This window comes from Mirounga leonina, unplaced genomic scaffold (genome assembly GCF_011800145.1).
Source record: "Mirounga leonina isolate KUSES-001 unplaced genomic scaffold, KU_Mleo_1.0 Mir_171, whole genome shotgun sequence".
Classification (NCBI taxonomy): domain Eukaryota; kingdom Metazoa; phylum Chordata; class Mammalia; order Carnivora; family Phocidae; genus Mirounga; species Mirounga leonina.
Window position 1 is genome coordinate 16,527,857 of NW_023270436.1, and position 17,119 is coordinate 16,544,975.

The 17,119-nt window shown below is 43.4% G+C and overlaps 1 protein-coding gene across 1 annotated transcript in view; it reads right to left on the reverse strand.

Moving 5' to 3' along the window:
* Positions 1-14,766, reverse strand: part of SPPL3 (signal peptide peptidase like 3) — a 134,882-nt gene extending 120,116 nt beyond the window's left edge. Inside the window, exon 1 of the mRNA XM_035017155.1 lies at positions 14,307-14,766. Coding sequence (XP_034873046.1) covers positions 14,307-14,329 — 23 coding nt within the window. The 5' untranslated portion in view covers positions 14,330-14,766. The remainder of the gene's footprint in view (positions 1-14,306) is intronic.
* Positions 14,767-17,119: the final 2,353 nt, after the last annotated feature.

Consider the following 17,119-nt stretch of genomic DNA (forward strand, 5'->3'; position numbering starts at 1 on the left):
AAAGAAAAAGAAAGAAAGAAAGAAAGAAAGAAAGAAAGAAAGAAAGAAAGAAAGAAAGAAAGAAAGAAAACAATCATCACCTGAGAATGGGTAAGTAGAATGTGGTATATCTGCACAATGGAATAAATATGGCCATGGAAAGGAATGAAGCACTAATACATGCCACATGGATGAACCTTGAAGACAGTATACTGAGTGAAAGAAGTCAAAAGACGACATATTGTATTATTCCATTTATATGAAATAGGCAAATCCATAGAAACCAAAAGTACATTAGTGGCTGCCAGGGACTGGAGAGAAGGGGGGAAAGGGAGTAAATTACTAACGGGTACAGAGTTTCATTTGAGACGAAAAAAAAAGTTCTAAAATCGTGGCAATGGTTGCATAACTAGATTGTACATTTTAAGTGAGTGAATTGTATGGTACATGACTTGTATCTCAGAAAAGCTTTGCGCGCCTGGGTGGCTCAGTCAGTTAAGCGGCTGCCTTCGGCTCAGGTCATGATCCCAGTGTCCTGGGATCGAGTCCGGCTTCGGGCTCCCTGCTCAGCATGGAGTCTGCTTCTCCCTCTGCCCCTCACCCCGCTCGTGCTCACTCGCTTTCACTTTCTCTCTCTCTCAAATAAATAAAATCTTTAAAAAAAAAAAAAAAGTTTTAAAAATAGAAAACATTAAAAAATTAAAATAAAATAAAATAAAATAAAAAACGTTAGAGTGAAAACCTGAATGCTACAGAAAAGGACCTATATGAAATCTGACTATATGATATACTTCATTTTAGAATAGAATGAAAATGTGACAACTAGGGACAACTAGGGACACCTGGGTGGCTCAGTTGGTTAAGCATCTGCCTTTGGCTCAGGTCATGATCCCAGGATCCTGGGATCAAGTCCCACATCAGGCTCCCTGCTCAATGGGGAGCCTCTTCTCCCTCTGTCTGCTGCTTCCCCTGCTTGTGCTCTCTCTCTCTCTCCCTCTCTCGCTCTGACAAATAAATAAAACCTTTTTTTAAAAAAAAATGTGACAACGAGTCATATGAAAGCAAAGAGGGAACTTCACCTGTGGTTGACTGCATTACCAGACCTAATTCCTCACTCCTCCCGGAATCTACTCCTTAGCCCTGTGATTCTGTAGTTACTCCCACAAATGGGCAAGGTTTAGTTTTGTGGCTCCTTGTCTTTGGTTTCCACAATATGACTTGCTTTGGTTGAAAGTATGAACCAGAAATATCAGTGTGCCAGTTCTGAGTGTGAGCCTCCAGAGTCTTGTAGGTTTCCACTTGCCCTCCTATGCTTCTGCCACTGTCATGAGAAGAACTTCCCCTGGGTGCTGCTGCCCATTCAGTCTAGGCCCCAAAATATACACACATGAAGCAGAGCCACCCAGGTGACATACAGATCTGAAGCAAGAAGCAAAGATGCCCAGCCAACCTGCAGATTGCTAGCTTAAGCCACTAAATGTGGGGATAATTTGTTATGCAGTATTAAGATGGCAACAGCTAACCAATACAGCAACCAATACTCCCACTGTATTTTGAAGAGGTTCCATAAATTAAACAGTGATGATCAAGGTAGGTCTCGCCTAACATCCTGAACAATTACACTTTCAATTATTTAGCATAAAAGAGTGAGCTATAGGCCTCAAATGATATTTGATGCTTGTCCCTTTGAGCTCTTAAACTAAGAGTGGAGAGCAACATACTTCTCCATCTTACTAATTTTACTTTTTTAAGGGTTATTTATTTATTTTTAAAGATTTTATTTATTTATTTGACAGAGAGAGACACAGCAAGAGAGGGAACACAAGCAGGGAGAGTGGGAGAGGGAGAAGCAGACTCCCCAGCGAGCAGGGAACCCGATGTGGGGCTCGATCCCAGGACCCCGGGATCACGACCTGAGCCGAAGGCAGACACTTAATGACGGAGCCACCCAGGCACCCCTTTAAGGGTTATTTTAAAAAATCAAATATAGAATATTTATTTATTAAAAAAAATTGGGGGGGCACCTGGGTAGCTCAGTTGGTGAAGCGTCTGCCTTCGGCTCAGGTCATGATCTCAGGGTCCTGAGATCGATCAAGCCCCACACTGGGCTCTCCTTTCAGCAAAGAGTCTGCTTCTCCCTCTCCCTCTGCTGCTCCCCCCTGCTTGTGCTCCCTCTCTCCATCAGATAAATAAAATCTTTAAAAAATTCTTCAAAAATTAAAAAAAAATTTTTTTGAGAGAGAGAGAGAGGGTGGGGAAGAGGGGCAGAGGAGAGGGAGAGAGAGAATCTTAAGCAGGCTCCATGCCCAGTGCAGAGCCCGACACAGAGCTCAATCTCACGACCCTGAGATCATTACCTGAGCCAAAATCAAAGAGTCAGATGCTTAACCGACTGAGCCACCCAGGCGCCCTGGAATAATACTTATTTAAATAAACTATGTGTCAAACCCCTGAGAATAAAAAAAACAAACAAAAATGTAGTCATGTCCTCAATACTTCACAAGGAAACAAGGAAACAAAGAACAATTGAAAGAGGTAAGTACAGTGTACTAAGGGAACACAAAGAAGGGTCATCCAGGAACAATGAAGAGAGAAACTTTTTCTATAATTTTATATGTATAAAATCATCAGGACTTACTGACTTGTTTGATGAGGATTAAGAATGTCTCCAAGGTCTCCAGCTGTGACACCCAAGCCAGGAGCTCTCGATGAGCTACAGGACAGGCTAAGACTGCCTCATCACCACATGTTGACTCATTATCAACTTAAGTCTACACTGAAGCACAAAGCTAGATTTGCAGAGCTGTATGGGGCCATTTGCGCCTCTGCCACGTGATGACTCTCGTTGAGTTTCCTATTCTAGTAGCTGGCTATCTTTTCCATTTGGTCTCATTATTAGGGCTTCCTGATGCTTGAATCTCTAACCTTCACTTGTTTCTATGTCCAATTACATCTGCTATTCACTGTTCTTTCCTACTTCTACTTGTTATTCCCTTTTGTTCTAAGTTGGTTGATAACCTTTGGCCTTAGTTCTTAGACCCTTTGCTATCCACAAATAACAGACCATTAGGTCTGTAGGTTATTTTCACCATTGCACAGCATGCAAAGGTACAAAACAAAAACAACTTCTAATCCCCCAAACTTCTGGTTTATGTCTATTCAGATGACCAGGTTATTTAATTCTGACCTAAGACTGAGGCACTGCTGTATCTACACAATTTAAAATATGCACACACCAGGCCAAGAGATTTTTTTAAATTGCCCTTTCTGAATTATAATTATTAAACAAGAGAAAAGAAATGAGTTAAAAGAGAAAACAGACTTAGAAATACGGGAAAAAATGAAGGCAAAATAAGTTTCTATTTTTAAAAAAATTTTAGCTCCTTAAACAAAAGCTTATATACAAGGAATGTGAATTTCTGAAATAGCAAGAGATAGAAAATGTTAAATTGCTCACAAGCTACTTTCCATATAGCTTATTGCTCCTCATACTTCAAAGGAAGTTTCCTGCAAAATATTTCACGTGAGCATGTGATTGAAACTTTCCCCTAACTACCCCCGCAAAAGGCAGAGCTTTTCCCCTTAAAAAAAATAATCTATATCACAAAGTGCCTGTTTGGGAGATAAAGTATAAATAAATTGGCAGCAGTTGGTCTGTGGTCAGGTTGAAAAAGAGATAAATGAAGGTGACGACTTTAAAGAGCCTGTGGTCCTCTGTAAATGTCTCCCTTAGGTGTTCGGTTCAGGGGCTGAGCCACTTTCCCTTCTCAAGGTGCTATATTGATATTAGCAAGTTAGGCCAATCTGGCCACAACCCTTGACCCAACTTCACAGTAACAATTTTACTTTTGTATTTTCTTCCAAGAGTTGTGAGATACTAGGTTAAGTATTCTCTCTTCTATGTGCCCTGTCATTGTATTTTTAAGATGACATTCTATTCTAAAATCCAGCACCTGGGCGCCTGGGTGGCTCAGTTGGTTGGGCAACTGCCTTTGGCTCAGGTCATGATCCTGGAGTCCCGGGATCGAGTCCCGCATCGGGTTCCCTGCTTGGCAGGGAGTCTGCTTCTCCCTCTGACGCTCCCCCATCTCATGCTCTCTCTGTCTCTATCTCATTCTCTCTGTCTCAAATAAATAAATAAAATCTTTTAAAAAAATAAAATAAAATCCAGCACCTGGCAAATTTCACCTCTGAAGTAGTCAATCTTAAAAAAAAAAAAAAAAAGGAAAATCTCAGCTTCTATTATGTGTAGGTCCTTAACACCGTGAAATTACTTATTCTGATCCTATCCTTACAGAATTCATGAAGGTGGGAAGATAGCCACATCAATATACTCAATACAAGGTCAGAAAAATCATAAAAGTGCTGCCACATGACAGGATCAGATAAAGAACTACAGACATCAGAAGAATATTTCTCCTGGGCCAATCAGAAGGTTCCGTAACAAGAGGACAGCATTTCAGCTGTACCTTGAAAGATGTGTAGGACTTACATATTTAGAGACTTGGGAGAAAGGCTAACCAGGTATAAGGAGTCAGCTTAAATAAAAGGGGAAACAGTGAGTAACCCAGTTTGGCAGAAATAACAAGCATTTTAAAGAAAATATAGGGAAGTAGGGTTATAAGGCAAGATTGTTTCGAAAGTCAGACCACAGAGGTTGGATTTTATACTGATACAATTAAAAAAAAAAACAACAGAAAATAAGACCTTCAAAAGCAATACAATCTGAACTAGTGGCAATGTAAAGACCAAGTGAAGCAAAGACTAAATATACACACATCAAGTGTTCATTCCCCATTAAGTTCCCTTCAAAAATTCCTAACTGAAATCCATGATTAAAATAAACAAATAAAAATCTCTAAACTTAAACTACAGTAAAAAAAAAAAAAAAATATTTCCAAGATCAATTTCTCCTTCTCTCTAGCTTCAAATATACAATTCTGCCCCTTATCAAAGAAAATTAACATAAAACCAGAAGACTATGGCCCTTTCTATATCAAGCATCCTACTTTCTTTCCTTACCTCTTTCTCATCTTATCTTGCAAACAAATGGCCAGTACCCAAAGGATGCCTTTATTTCTTCATTACCCTGACCTAATTTGCCTTTCACCCTCACTACTCTGATCTTTATTAGTGCACTTTCACTAATGACTTCCTTTGCAAATTCAACAGTCTGTTTTTTGCTTCATTCTCTTTGAACCCTGTTGCCTTTTACACTCTTGCCCCCCCTCCAAAATTCTCTGTGCCTTTTCTTTCATCGCCGTTGAGCTTTGCTAATTATCCTACTTCTGATGGAGCTTCCTTTGACTCCTCTTCTTCCTCCCATTTCTCAGTTGTGAGTTTCCCAAGCCTCAACTTCCAGGCCTCCATTCTGCCCTCAGAGCTACTCTCTCCGTCTTGGTTAACTGACCCCATCTCACATCTTTAACTCTCACTAGCCTCACAGTGGTCCCAGGTAGCATTTCTGTAGCAAGACTAGACTTGAGTCCCTATGAAAGTTATGTTTGAAAATATTTTTAAGGTATCAGACCTTAATACTTTTAAGGTACTGGTGCCTGCACTAATCAATGCAGAGGTAAGAGAATTCAATCTCTAAAACTAACTTTTTTTTTTAAAGACTTTGAGAGAGAGCGAGAGCACACACAGAGGGAGAGAGAGGAAGAAGCGGACTCCCTGCTGAGCAAAGAGCCAAATACCGGGCTCAATCCCAGGACCCCGAGACCATGACCTGAGCCAAAGGCAGACACTTAATCAACTGAGCCACCTCAGGTGCCCCTAAAACTAACTTTTACCTCTAACAGTATTTTTTTTTTTTAAGATTTTCTTTATTTATTTGACAGAGAGAGAGAGAGAGTGAGAGAGGAAACACAAGCAGGGGGAGTGGGAGAGAGAGACAGAGAGAGAAGCAGGCTTCCTGCTGAGCAGAGAGCCCAATGTGGGGCTCGATCCCAGGACCCTGGGATCATGACCTGAGCGGAAGGCAGACGCTTAACAACTGAGCCACCCAGGCGCCCCAACAGTATTTTTTTAGGCATTCTTGAGAAATGAATGTAAATTTCGGGGAGTTTGTAAGTCAGCAGCGCATACAGTAGTCGAAGATTTAAAAGTTAAGGCTGTCAGGCAAAGCCCGAAGATTTACAAGTTTGGAAAGTAAAGCTAGACAACTCGGGCAAAAAATTAAGACAAGGAAACAAAGTCAAGCACTGTACTTAAGTCAAAATATCTGTATAACCAAATTGAAGAAAACAATTAAAACTTCGCTGCACATGTCCTATTTAGGTCAATAGTGAAGCCAAAGTCTGAGGCCCTCCCTATGAGGGGAAGTGGGTGTGCCTGGCAGACGTGGTGTGGAGTAAGAAAACAGATAAGAAACTGCTAACAGCCCCTCCTTGGGCATTTTAGGGTATGAGTATCCTGTGCATTCCAAAGAAAACCAGGAAAAGAGTAGGATTATCCATACCACTGTTCTCATCCCTCATTTGAAGGAAACTGCCTTCTAAAGATCAAAACAGAACTTTTATGGAAAAACTTATTTTTATAAGTTTTATTCAATTCACGATTTTTCTTCTTTATTTTTGGACTATGAAATGTGACTAAAAGAAGATGGCTTTATAGTACATTTCAAAGGCAACAATATTAATGACAATTTGCAAACTATTCTTTCTTTTTATATGACATTATTTGGATATCTCAAAAGAATTCTCACTAGAATGGACATCTCAAAGTTTAAATGCTGGTTATATTATGAAACGAGAAAAATCATTTCTGTAGTGAGGAACTCTGTATCTGGAACCTGTTTGGATCTAACGATGTAAAGCACAAATACCTTGCTTTTATATTTCATTTAGCAATTTAAAAGGCATTTGCACGTATGTTATCTCACTGAACCCTTGCAACAACTCTTTGGAGTAGGACAGGCATAACCACTGTATAGAACACGATACTGCGACTAAGACAATACTAGAGCACAGTTCATCAGAGATGGAAATCACCCTCAAACAAAAACTTTCCCAATTCAAAGAAACCAGAACAGAATTAGATCCTATTTTGGAATTTCAATTTCAAACAAAAATTTAATCAGTGGCATTGGCAGAATCGAACACTTTTTGAGCAATCACTTATATTCAGTACAATTCACGAACATGTAAAAACCAAGGAGAGCACATCTCTACTTTAGCACACTTCGATTTTTTATCCCTTAGTGGTTCTTCAACTATAAATACCAGAACTCCAAAATAGAGATTATCAACTCTTCTTACCAAGTTAGGGTAAAACCTAAAAACCAAGAAATGGGATTTTCTATTAGGTCTCTAACTTTAAAAATATTTTCAAACCTAACTTTTCACAGGCACTCAATCTAGTCTAATCATAGCTAATGAGTGGGTCTGTTTTAAGTTGTGGCTCTAGTGAGACCTATTAATAAAATCTGGGAGGTAAGAATTCATTTTGAGGATCATGAGGACTAACTGTAGATTTTCCCTATAAAACTGAATTTGGTCACCTGGAGCCCCTCTAGACACCTCAGAGGTTAAAATTACAGAAGAGGAGCACTCTACCTCTAACCTTTTAAGTGAGGATTGGAAAATATTACAGAAACTTGTTGCAAAGTTGTAAAAATTTGGTTTATACATACAACAAATAAAACCAATATTTTCCTTTAACTCCCAAGAAGCAACCATTAAACTCCAGAAAATATATTCTAGAATTTAATAAATCAAGTCATACTTATGGCTCTATTGCCAGGGACAGCAATCACATAAAGTTCAGATGCCAAATGTAGCCAACAGCACTTGGCTAGACACCCTCCTCTTAGGACATCCCCTGATTTTCCATGAGATAGTTTGATGAAACGCGAGAATGATAAAAATAAGTTATTAACGTTTAAGTAAAATACAATTATACAGAACTCCATAACACCTCAATTCATGGCATTTGTCATCTCTAAAATAAATGGTCACATAGAAATCTGTTATAAGAAATGCAGGGACATTAGCATTTTAATTCATAATACCACTTGGCAAATTATAGGCTGATATGGTTACACTCTCTCCAGCTTCCCTCTCCCCCATCCCCAGGCTTCGTAAGAAATACTAAGGAAAATGATTTCAGTACATATTCCTGGTCTTAGTTTTGGTTAATTTCAGTCTGAATCATGCAACACCAAACCATTATTATAGCACATTAACTATAAGCAAAACATGTTTTAAAAGTGAGCAAATTTAACATCTATAATGCTAGACACACACTTTCAACTAAATAGTTTCTCTCTGAAAAACTTGCGACAGATGCAAAGACCACAAGATACAAAGACACAGGTATGATCACAACAGATACAATGACACACAACAGTAACTGCATAGAAGGGACTTCCATAAAGTTCTGGAGATCTGTGTTATTTCTCATTCTCAGGTGTAGCACTATTTGCAAATACCTAGCAGGATAAAGCCCATTATCATCACAGTATATTACCTCAATATAATGCAATCCTTAGATATCTTAAGATACATAGCCCAGGGCGAAGCGTTCTCATTCATTTGTTCAGTAAATATTTACCAGCTACCCATTACATGCCAGGCACTGGAGAGAGTACCAAAATAGAAAGATTCTTACCCGTGTAACTTTTAGTTTGTTTATTGTCTGTCAACCCTCAGAGACACACACAAGATGAGACTGTGAAGAGCCTACTGAGGAACCTGGATTTTATTGCAAGTGTGACCACTGAAGAGTTTTAAGCAGAGGACAGGCACATCTGAGTTAGTCAGAAGTCCACTCAGGAGAACAGCCACCATGTGGAGAATGAGAGGGGGACCCAGTGAGGAGGTAACAGGGAACTCAAGCAAAAGATGGGCTGGCTTACATTAGTGATTGTGGAAATGGAAGTAGAGAGATTCAGTGACAGAATCTTCATGTTAAACAGTCTTGACTTTGAGCCTTTTCACCATTTACATGTTATTTGGCAAGTTACCTCAATTCTTTGAGCCTGTTTCCTTACTTATCAATGCTTTAAAGCCCTAGCACCCAGAAAACATACAATAAAGTATTATGATACTACTTTGGTAACAAAATTCATCCCGATGAAGTTCACATGTATTTATTTCCTTTTCCCTCTACACCAACATTAACCCTAACATAAGTCATTTTTACCACCAAGATTCAAATACTGCACTGACTCCATCAAGAGAGAAGTTCCTAAAAGATAAAAGAGACAAGTCCTGTTTCCCACAGAACTTATGCTAAAACAACTGCTCATAAATATCTATCAAGCAAGGTGTTTTTCTCAAATAAAAAATCTAGTTTGCACCTTCTATTTGTGTTTTCACAGGCGTTCTTTTACTTCCTCAGTATACAAGCAAAAAGTATACAAGCTGAATCTTGTGGTTACATCGTGATAAAGATTGTGGTGTTACTACCAATTATTTTAATTTAATCTGTCAATAGCTTTTATTTAAAACTTTACTAAGGATGGGATTACTCATTCTTACAGCACTGTGACATCAGGAAACTAAATTACCAAAAGCTCTCTTTTATAAGCATAACGATTATAATAAACACTCACCTATCTGTAGCTTTCCCTTACACTTAAAATATTCTTTCAACAAAGGATGAACCACCCTGAAAATCTATCATATTCAATCAGCATGTTCTAAGTAGAAGCTATGGGCAAGACAATGTGCTAGGTATATGGGAGGACAAAGGGTAGTCTAACAGTGTCCTTACCCTCAAGGAGTTTACAATCTAATGAAGAAGCTAGGTATTCACACATGTAAAGGAAAGATGCAGACGACTACAAGTATCAACAACAAAGAGATCACTTTCAGTTGGGGTGATCAGAAAATGCTTCTCAGCTACGTGGAATTTCAGGTGAACCCTTGGGTAATGGGATTGTGATAGAATTTGCTAGAAAGAAAGTGTGATGAGGAAAACAACTTTCGAGGACAAGAACTTTGTTTTTCAGAGTTGCTGCCTAGCCATTTTACAGTATGATATCTGTAATCACACCCAGAGTCTGGACATTTAGATAAGGATTTGAGTTTAGGATGCCCATCACAAGTCCCTGCTTTGCTTTTCCCTGGGCACCTTTAAAAATAACCATTAGAGGGGGAACCTGGGTGGCTCAGCTGGTTAAGCGACTGCCTTCGGCTCAGGTCATGATCCTGGAGTCCCTGAACCGAGTCCCACATCGGGCTCCCTGCTCAGCGGGGAGCCTGCTTCTCCCTCTGACCCTCCCCCATCTTGGACCCTCTCTTTCTCCTTCTTGCTCAATCAAATAAATAAAATATTGGGCGCCTGGGTGGCTCAGTTGGTTAAGCGACTGCCTTCGGCTCAGGTCATGATCCTGGAGTCCCGGGATCGAGTCCCGCATCGGACTCCCTGCTCGGCAGGGAGTCTGCTTCTCCCTCTGACCCTCCTCCCTCTCATGCTCTCTGTCTCTCATTCTCTCTGTCTCAAATAAATAAATAAAAAATCTTTAAAAAAAAAAAAATAAAATAAATAAATAAAATATTAAAAAAAAAATAACCATTAGAGGTAAGCCCTCCAAATTACTGACCTCCACACCAATCACCTTGTAAGTAATAGGTGTTTGCTATCCTACTCTGTATCTCCTGTTCATGACCTGGGACAGAAGACTGCCCTCTCCCTGGCTCACTGGGCCCCATGGTTTCAGTTACCAGGGTCAACCACAGTCTGGTCTGGAAGCAGATGATTCTCCTCCTCATGTACGGTCATAAGGTTACAATAGTAGCCTAATGCTACACCACAATGCCTAGGTCATTCATCTCACTTCAGCTAGTCACATAGCATTTTATCATCTCATATCATCACAAGAAGGGTGAATACAGTACAGTAAAATACTTTGAGAGAGACCACATTCACATAACTTTTATTACAGTATATTGTTATAATTGTTTTATTTGTTGTTAATCTCTTATGAGGCCTAATTTCTAATTTAAACTTTCTCACAGGCATGTATGTATAGAAAAAAACATAGTATATATAGGGTTCAGTACTACCCTCAATCTCAGGCATCCACTGGGATCCTGGCATGTAAACCCCACAGATAACGGGGGACTACTGTACTTCCACTGTATGGGTGTATTGAAACTGCACCTTCAACTGAAGTGACCCCTTGGGATTTCACTTCCCCAAAGTGGGAGCTCAGATGCTGAGAAAGCTATCTGCCAACTACCTGGGTGGCTTGTGCCCCCTCATTCATCAGGTCATAACCTACATATTCTTAACTCAGTACACCCACTCTGGCTTCCCAACACAGAAAGCAAGCACAAGAAACCAGAAAACAGCATGAACAGCATGTGTAGAAGTTTTTTTTTAATTAACTTTTTATTATGAAAAATGTTAACATGTCAAAGTATACAGAATAAAATAAACCTCCTTACATCACTAAGCTTCAACAATTACCACCTCATGGCCAATTTTGCTTTAGAATTTACGTATCTTATTATATGAAAATCCTGGGGCACCTGGCTGGCTCAGTCGGTGGAGCTTGTGACTCTTGATCTCAGGGTTATGGGTTCGAGCCCCATGTTGGGTGTAGAGATTCTTAAAAATAAAATCTTTTAAAAAAAAAAAAGAGAGAAAAGAAAATCCTAAGGAACCTATTTTCATTCTTCTGACATCTACTTTCTATATTCTTCACTGACTCGATCCTCAGACAATACCTCAGACTGCCACAACAGTCCCCACGAGGTTGATTTTCCTAAAGGCAACATACAAATGAAGTACAAGTCCGTTTAAAAACAAAACAAAACAAAACAAAAAAACCCCTCCCATTTACACAAACCAAAGGAACAGTGACAAAGATATTGCAAAATGAGAGATAATCCAAAGCTCAGTTCACATGTACTTCTGGAATACCTTTTTCCACACTTACATTACAAGGAGAATGAAAACAATGATGGGAGAATTTGTGTCAAACAAAATAAAGCATCACAGGTGAAGTATCTTGGACAAATCACTTGGCCTCCTGAGCCTAAGTTTCCTCCTCCATAAAACAGAGAATGATCACCTACCTCAGGGACTGGTAAGAATTATACCTATACTTTACATGGATAATTACCTATGGTAACTATCAGAACCTAGAAAGCTGCCTGGTTTCCCAATCCTCTCTCCTCATACACCTCCCTCTCTCAAGATGATGCAAAAACTTTCTCCATCTCAAAACTTGCTAAAGGTGAGAAGCTAATAAGCATTCTGATTTCAAGGAGCTTCTCTAGCAAAAGGAGCTGAGATTGAAGTATTTCAGTAGGATAAATATTATAAACTACCAAACTTCACAAAATAGTCCCACCTTAACTAGTAGAGCTGTCCAACATCACATACAGAGTGTGGCCAAACTAGTAAAACCCTCTCATTTTCCCCACTTCTTGGCCAGTGTCTACTCCTTCAACCATCCACAGTCTCTATATGGCACAGTAAAAGCAGAAGGGCAGCCATCAGGACTCTCAGCTGGGCCAGTTAGTGTTAAGAGCTCAAGATGAGTTAGTTAAGTTAGTTATGGATATGTGCATAAGAAAGCTCAAACTGTAATCTTGTGTTCCATATTACCTGCTAAGAAGAGGCAGCTCACTGTTGCTCAAAACTATCCAATTAGTTAACGCTTTTAAAAATACATCTGCAGTCACAACTGTTCACCAATGTTTTAATTCTTCTTTTAGTGTTAACTTTTTTTCAGACTCTCACTTATCTTCTTTTTGAGCACTGAAGTTCCCTTTTGAATTATGATCTTCCATCAGCAATCAATCCTCTTTCCGTATGTGAAGACACAATGAGTTCCTAACTTAGCTATCATAACCTCAACCACCACAAAGCATCCACTCCATTAAAGCCCTTTACCTAAAACTGTTCTTTATTTTCATATATTACCCATTTCTTTGCTGTTCCCCTAACTCACATATCACCCATTTCTTTGCTGTTCCCCTAACTATAATGTAATAAAAAGTAACACTTTACAGTTTGCCGTGTGCTTTGTAAAGTTATTCATTTAATCTTTACAACCTATGAAAAAGGCAATTCCCCTATTTAATAGGTAAGGGAAAAGGAATGGAGAACTTACTATCTTGCCCAGTTATAAACTCAGTGGTGAACAGGACTTCCAAACAAAGCCTTCCAACTCCAAAAGCCATGCTCGTCCCACTCAATTATTCTCTTTTCTAACAAGGGAAAAGAGTACAATTCTGTCCCAAACCACGTTTGCTTCAAAGAGTAAACCATCTTCAATCTCTCTAGATTGCAAACCAGATTTCCCATCCCACACCTACCATCCCATTTCTTCCTTTCTCACCCGCGGGTTATTGCTTCCTCCCCACTACCCAATTTCTACTCTTCAAGGAAACTATCATCATTCCTTCAACCCCTCCTGCAAATATTCCACCTCCACATGCTAAAGAGAAGCCTCTCACCCCCTCTCCCCAAACACTGCACTTCCTTCTCAGGATAGGTAAGTTCTCACTCCATCAACTACATAGCACACTTCTCAGTCCTTAACAAGCTATTTAATAACTTTGGAAGTCCCATAAAAATGGACATAACTTGCAGATCTTACATCTCCATACCTGATCCAGGGCAGCAGACCACTTTAAACTCTGAAGAAGAGTACCAACCCTCACAAAGATTCTGCTCATGCCCCACTGCCACCAACGACTTCCTTTCCAGAACGTGGTTATTCAAACAGAATCCCCTTCCAACCTCTTCACAAGGGACTCCCTTCCATGGTTCCCAAGACGCTCCCTCCTTCCGCTGTTTTCCTTCGGTCACACCCGGGCCTCTGCCCACCCCACCAACTCTCCCTTCACTCGCCAGCCAGGTGCTAAGCAGCAGCTCCAGTTAGACGGCTCCTCCTCTCACACAACTTCCAAGTTCAGCCTTTTATCACCTGTTTTTCCCACCAGCTTCCTCGCAGCTCGGTGGCCCACCCTTGCCCCGGCCCGCCTCTGCCCACCCTTCCAACCCTCCTGCCCAGGAACCACCCCCGCAAGTCAGTCCCGGGGTGCCCACGAGATTCAACTTCCCATCCGTGGGCTTCCCACCTTTGGGGTCATGCTCCCCTTCTCCATCACCTGCTCCGCCCATGACCAAATGACATCCGCCGCGGCCGCCGCAGCCGCCGCCTCCATCCCCCGTCTTGGACTCCGGGTCCCCGGCCACTGACCGCCTTCCACGAGCGCCAGCCGCCCCCTCTGGTGGGGACGAGGGGGGCGTGCACCCCCAACTCCCACCCCCCCACCAACGCGCACCTGTTCCTCCTCCTCCTCTTCCCCCTCCCCCCCCCCGGCTGCGCCGCGCCCCGGCCTCCCAAGCTCCGCACTCACCACGAGTAGGTCTGCTCCGCCATGGCGCTGACTCTCGTGGGCTCCGCTGCAGGCTCTGGCCGGGCCCCGCGGCGGCGGGGGAACGAACGGGCGGCGGGCTCGCTCGGGCCGGGAGCGGAAGGCGCGGCCGCGGCCCGGCGCTCGCTCGCTGGCTCACACGGCAGGAGGGCCGGGAAGGCGGCTGGCGGGGAGAGGCCGGGCTCCGAGGCTGCCCCGCTCCCTGGGCCCCGGGGCGGGGCGGGCTCCGCTCTCGGCCTCCCTCACCGGCGGCGGCGGCGGCGGCTCCGCTGCGGCTCTAAACCCAACATGGCGGCGGCGGCGGCGGCGCTGAGAACAAGGGGGCCCCGGGGCGGGCGAGCGGCGAGAGGGCCCCGCGCTCACTGCGCGCTGGGCCGCGGGAGCGCCGCGTTCGAGCGGCGGCGGCGGCGGCCGAGGGACATGGCCGGCGGGCGGAGGCGGCGGCAGCGGCGGCTGAGGGGGGCGCTAGGCGGTGAGGCGAGGCGGCTCGGCTCACACCCGCTGAGGGGAGGAGAGGAGGGGGCGGGGGCCAGCCTTGGACCCGCGCGGGTCACGTGCCCAAAACACGCTCACGTGACGCGCGCGCCCCGCCCCTCGCGCCGGGCCCTTGCGCGAGACGTTGGTTCGCTGGTTCGAGGCGACTGTTGCTCACCCAGCTTCTGGCGGTTGATCCGCCTCCCGTCGCTTGGTTCCGCCTCCCGTCGCTTGGTGCCGCCTCCTCCTCACGCGCAGCGGTCGCCTCAGGCCCCCTCCCCTTCCCCTTTAAGGGGCTGCAGCCGCCAGCCAATCAGGAGCCCCGATGCACGTCCGTTGGCTGCCACTCAGCTGTCAGCCGTCAATCAACAGTGTGCGGGCCGAGGGTCCCCCAAGTGTCAGTCAACCTGTCAGTCCGCAGTCGGAGCGCTGCATCCCTTGGTTCGTTTGTTCGTTGGTTCATTCATTCGTGTAGCAAATGTTCCAGGCAGCCAACCTTTATTGCGCCAGGCTCTGTGCCAGGTCCTCAGGGTGACAACTCGAATACCCCATACTTGCCTTCATATAATCAATCAACAAATATTTATTGGGAACCAACCATGTATCAAATGATTCTGCTGGATCTCTGCCCTTCAAGAGCTTACATTCTAGAGGAAGAGACATAGTCCAGGCCGACATATAGGTGAAGATAATTCCAGATGCTAAGTTTCATGAAGACGATAACTCCAGGTAATGGGACAGAGTGTGTATGGATGGAGGTTACCTTTAGATAAGTTAGTCAAGGAAGACCTAGCTGAGGAGATGACATTTAAGTTGACACCTGAAGGATGAGAAGGAGCTGGTCATGCAGGAGCAAAAAGCTCAGGGAACTGCCCATCGGCATGCCTGGAGGCAGGCACAAAGTAAACATAATAGAGCTAGATCAGAGACCAACAGAGTGAATCTGGGGCATAGGAGGAGAGAGGAGAGAGATGTATTGAGCATCTGGGCATTGAGGGATGCTTCTCCAGGAGTGGCTTACTAGGAGAAAAGGCATTCTATGAAGAGAGAATGGCGTGAGGCAAGGCCCAAAGATGTGAAGGCTTGGAGTGAACTTGGATCCAGGAGTGGGATAGATGATTTGTGTTGGGGAGTATTGAAAGAAGGGACTGATAAGGTGCGGTGAAGCCAGGTTCTGAAGGGCCGAGCTAAGCCTCCTTGCCGGTTACTGTGTTCATGAATGAAAATGATCAGTGGAGCTCCAGGTTTGAGAAGCATGCTTGGGCAACAGACACACTAGCCCCCAGGGCCCCAGTCTCCACCAGGAGCAAAGCTCTCACACCTGAAACCAGCATATTCAGGCTCCTCTGCAGCTTGCCCAATTTCAGGCCGTGATCTAGCTCTGCTCCAATTTCCCAGGGCCTGCCCAGGCTTACAGGGAAACCACACCCTGAATCTATCTCCAAATGGATCAGTTGGCCATTGCCCATGCCTCTGCTGCTTGCCTGTTCCCCAAGGGGAACCCATTAATGAGAAAGCCAAGTACACTTTTCCTTCAGGAGCAATCTCTCCTTCTTCCTCCTTCCTCCACTGCCAGGTGCCAGGACAAGTCAGGTTCAACATGTCTCCTGAAGCTCCACTAGAGAGGCCTGGGAAAGGGCCTGCTGATAAGATCAAAGTCCCAAAGAGGGTTTGAGGCAGGGCCCTAAGAAAATACCAGACCACCAGGTGTCCTTCCTCTGACCATTGACAGAAAGATACCAGCCTGCAAATATCTGCCCAGCCATAAATTGCACTGGATGTAGGGATATCATGGGGAGATAGGAAGGCAGAGAGCCTAAATTCTTGCTGCTCATTTAGCTCTTACAGCTTTGCCAGGTGTTTTTACAGAACACCAATATCCCCTTGAATGTGACACACAGTCATTCTGAGTCTCAAAGGAGCATGAGTGAGGCTCCAGGCCCCTCAGGAAAGGCCAGAAGCCATTGGTACAAGTGGCTTTGAGAGGTGCAGAAGCTTCTTGTCTGGAAAGCTAAGAACAAAACAGACCAGACATGTCACTAATCAGACAAAAAGAGACACAGAACCTTTGAGCAATTCACTTGGCTTTTAGTTCCCAGTGAGTCATTAACGGCAAAGCCAAGTGAAAAGTTGGTATCAGGTGGATGGGACACAAAGTGCCGAGGAACGAAAGTCGAGGCCTTCCCAGAAGCAATGGGACCATTCTTTGCACTGAGAAAAATATGGTGGAAGAAAGGAGGGAGAGAAAGGAAGGAGAGAGAAGAGGTTGGGGTGAAGGTATGGGGTCAGAAATGAGAAGAAAGTTTTCTTCTCTCCATCTA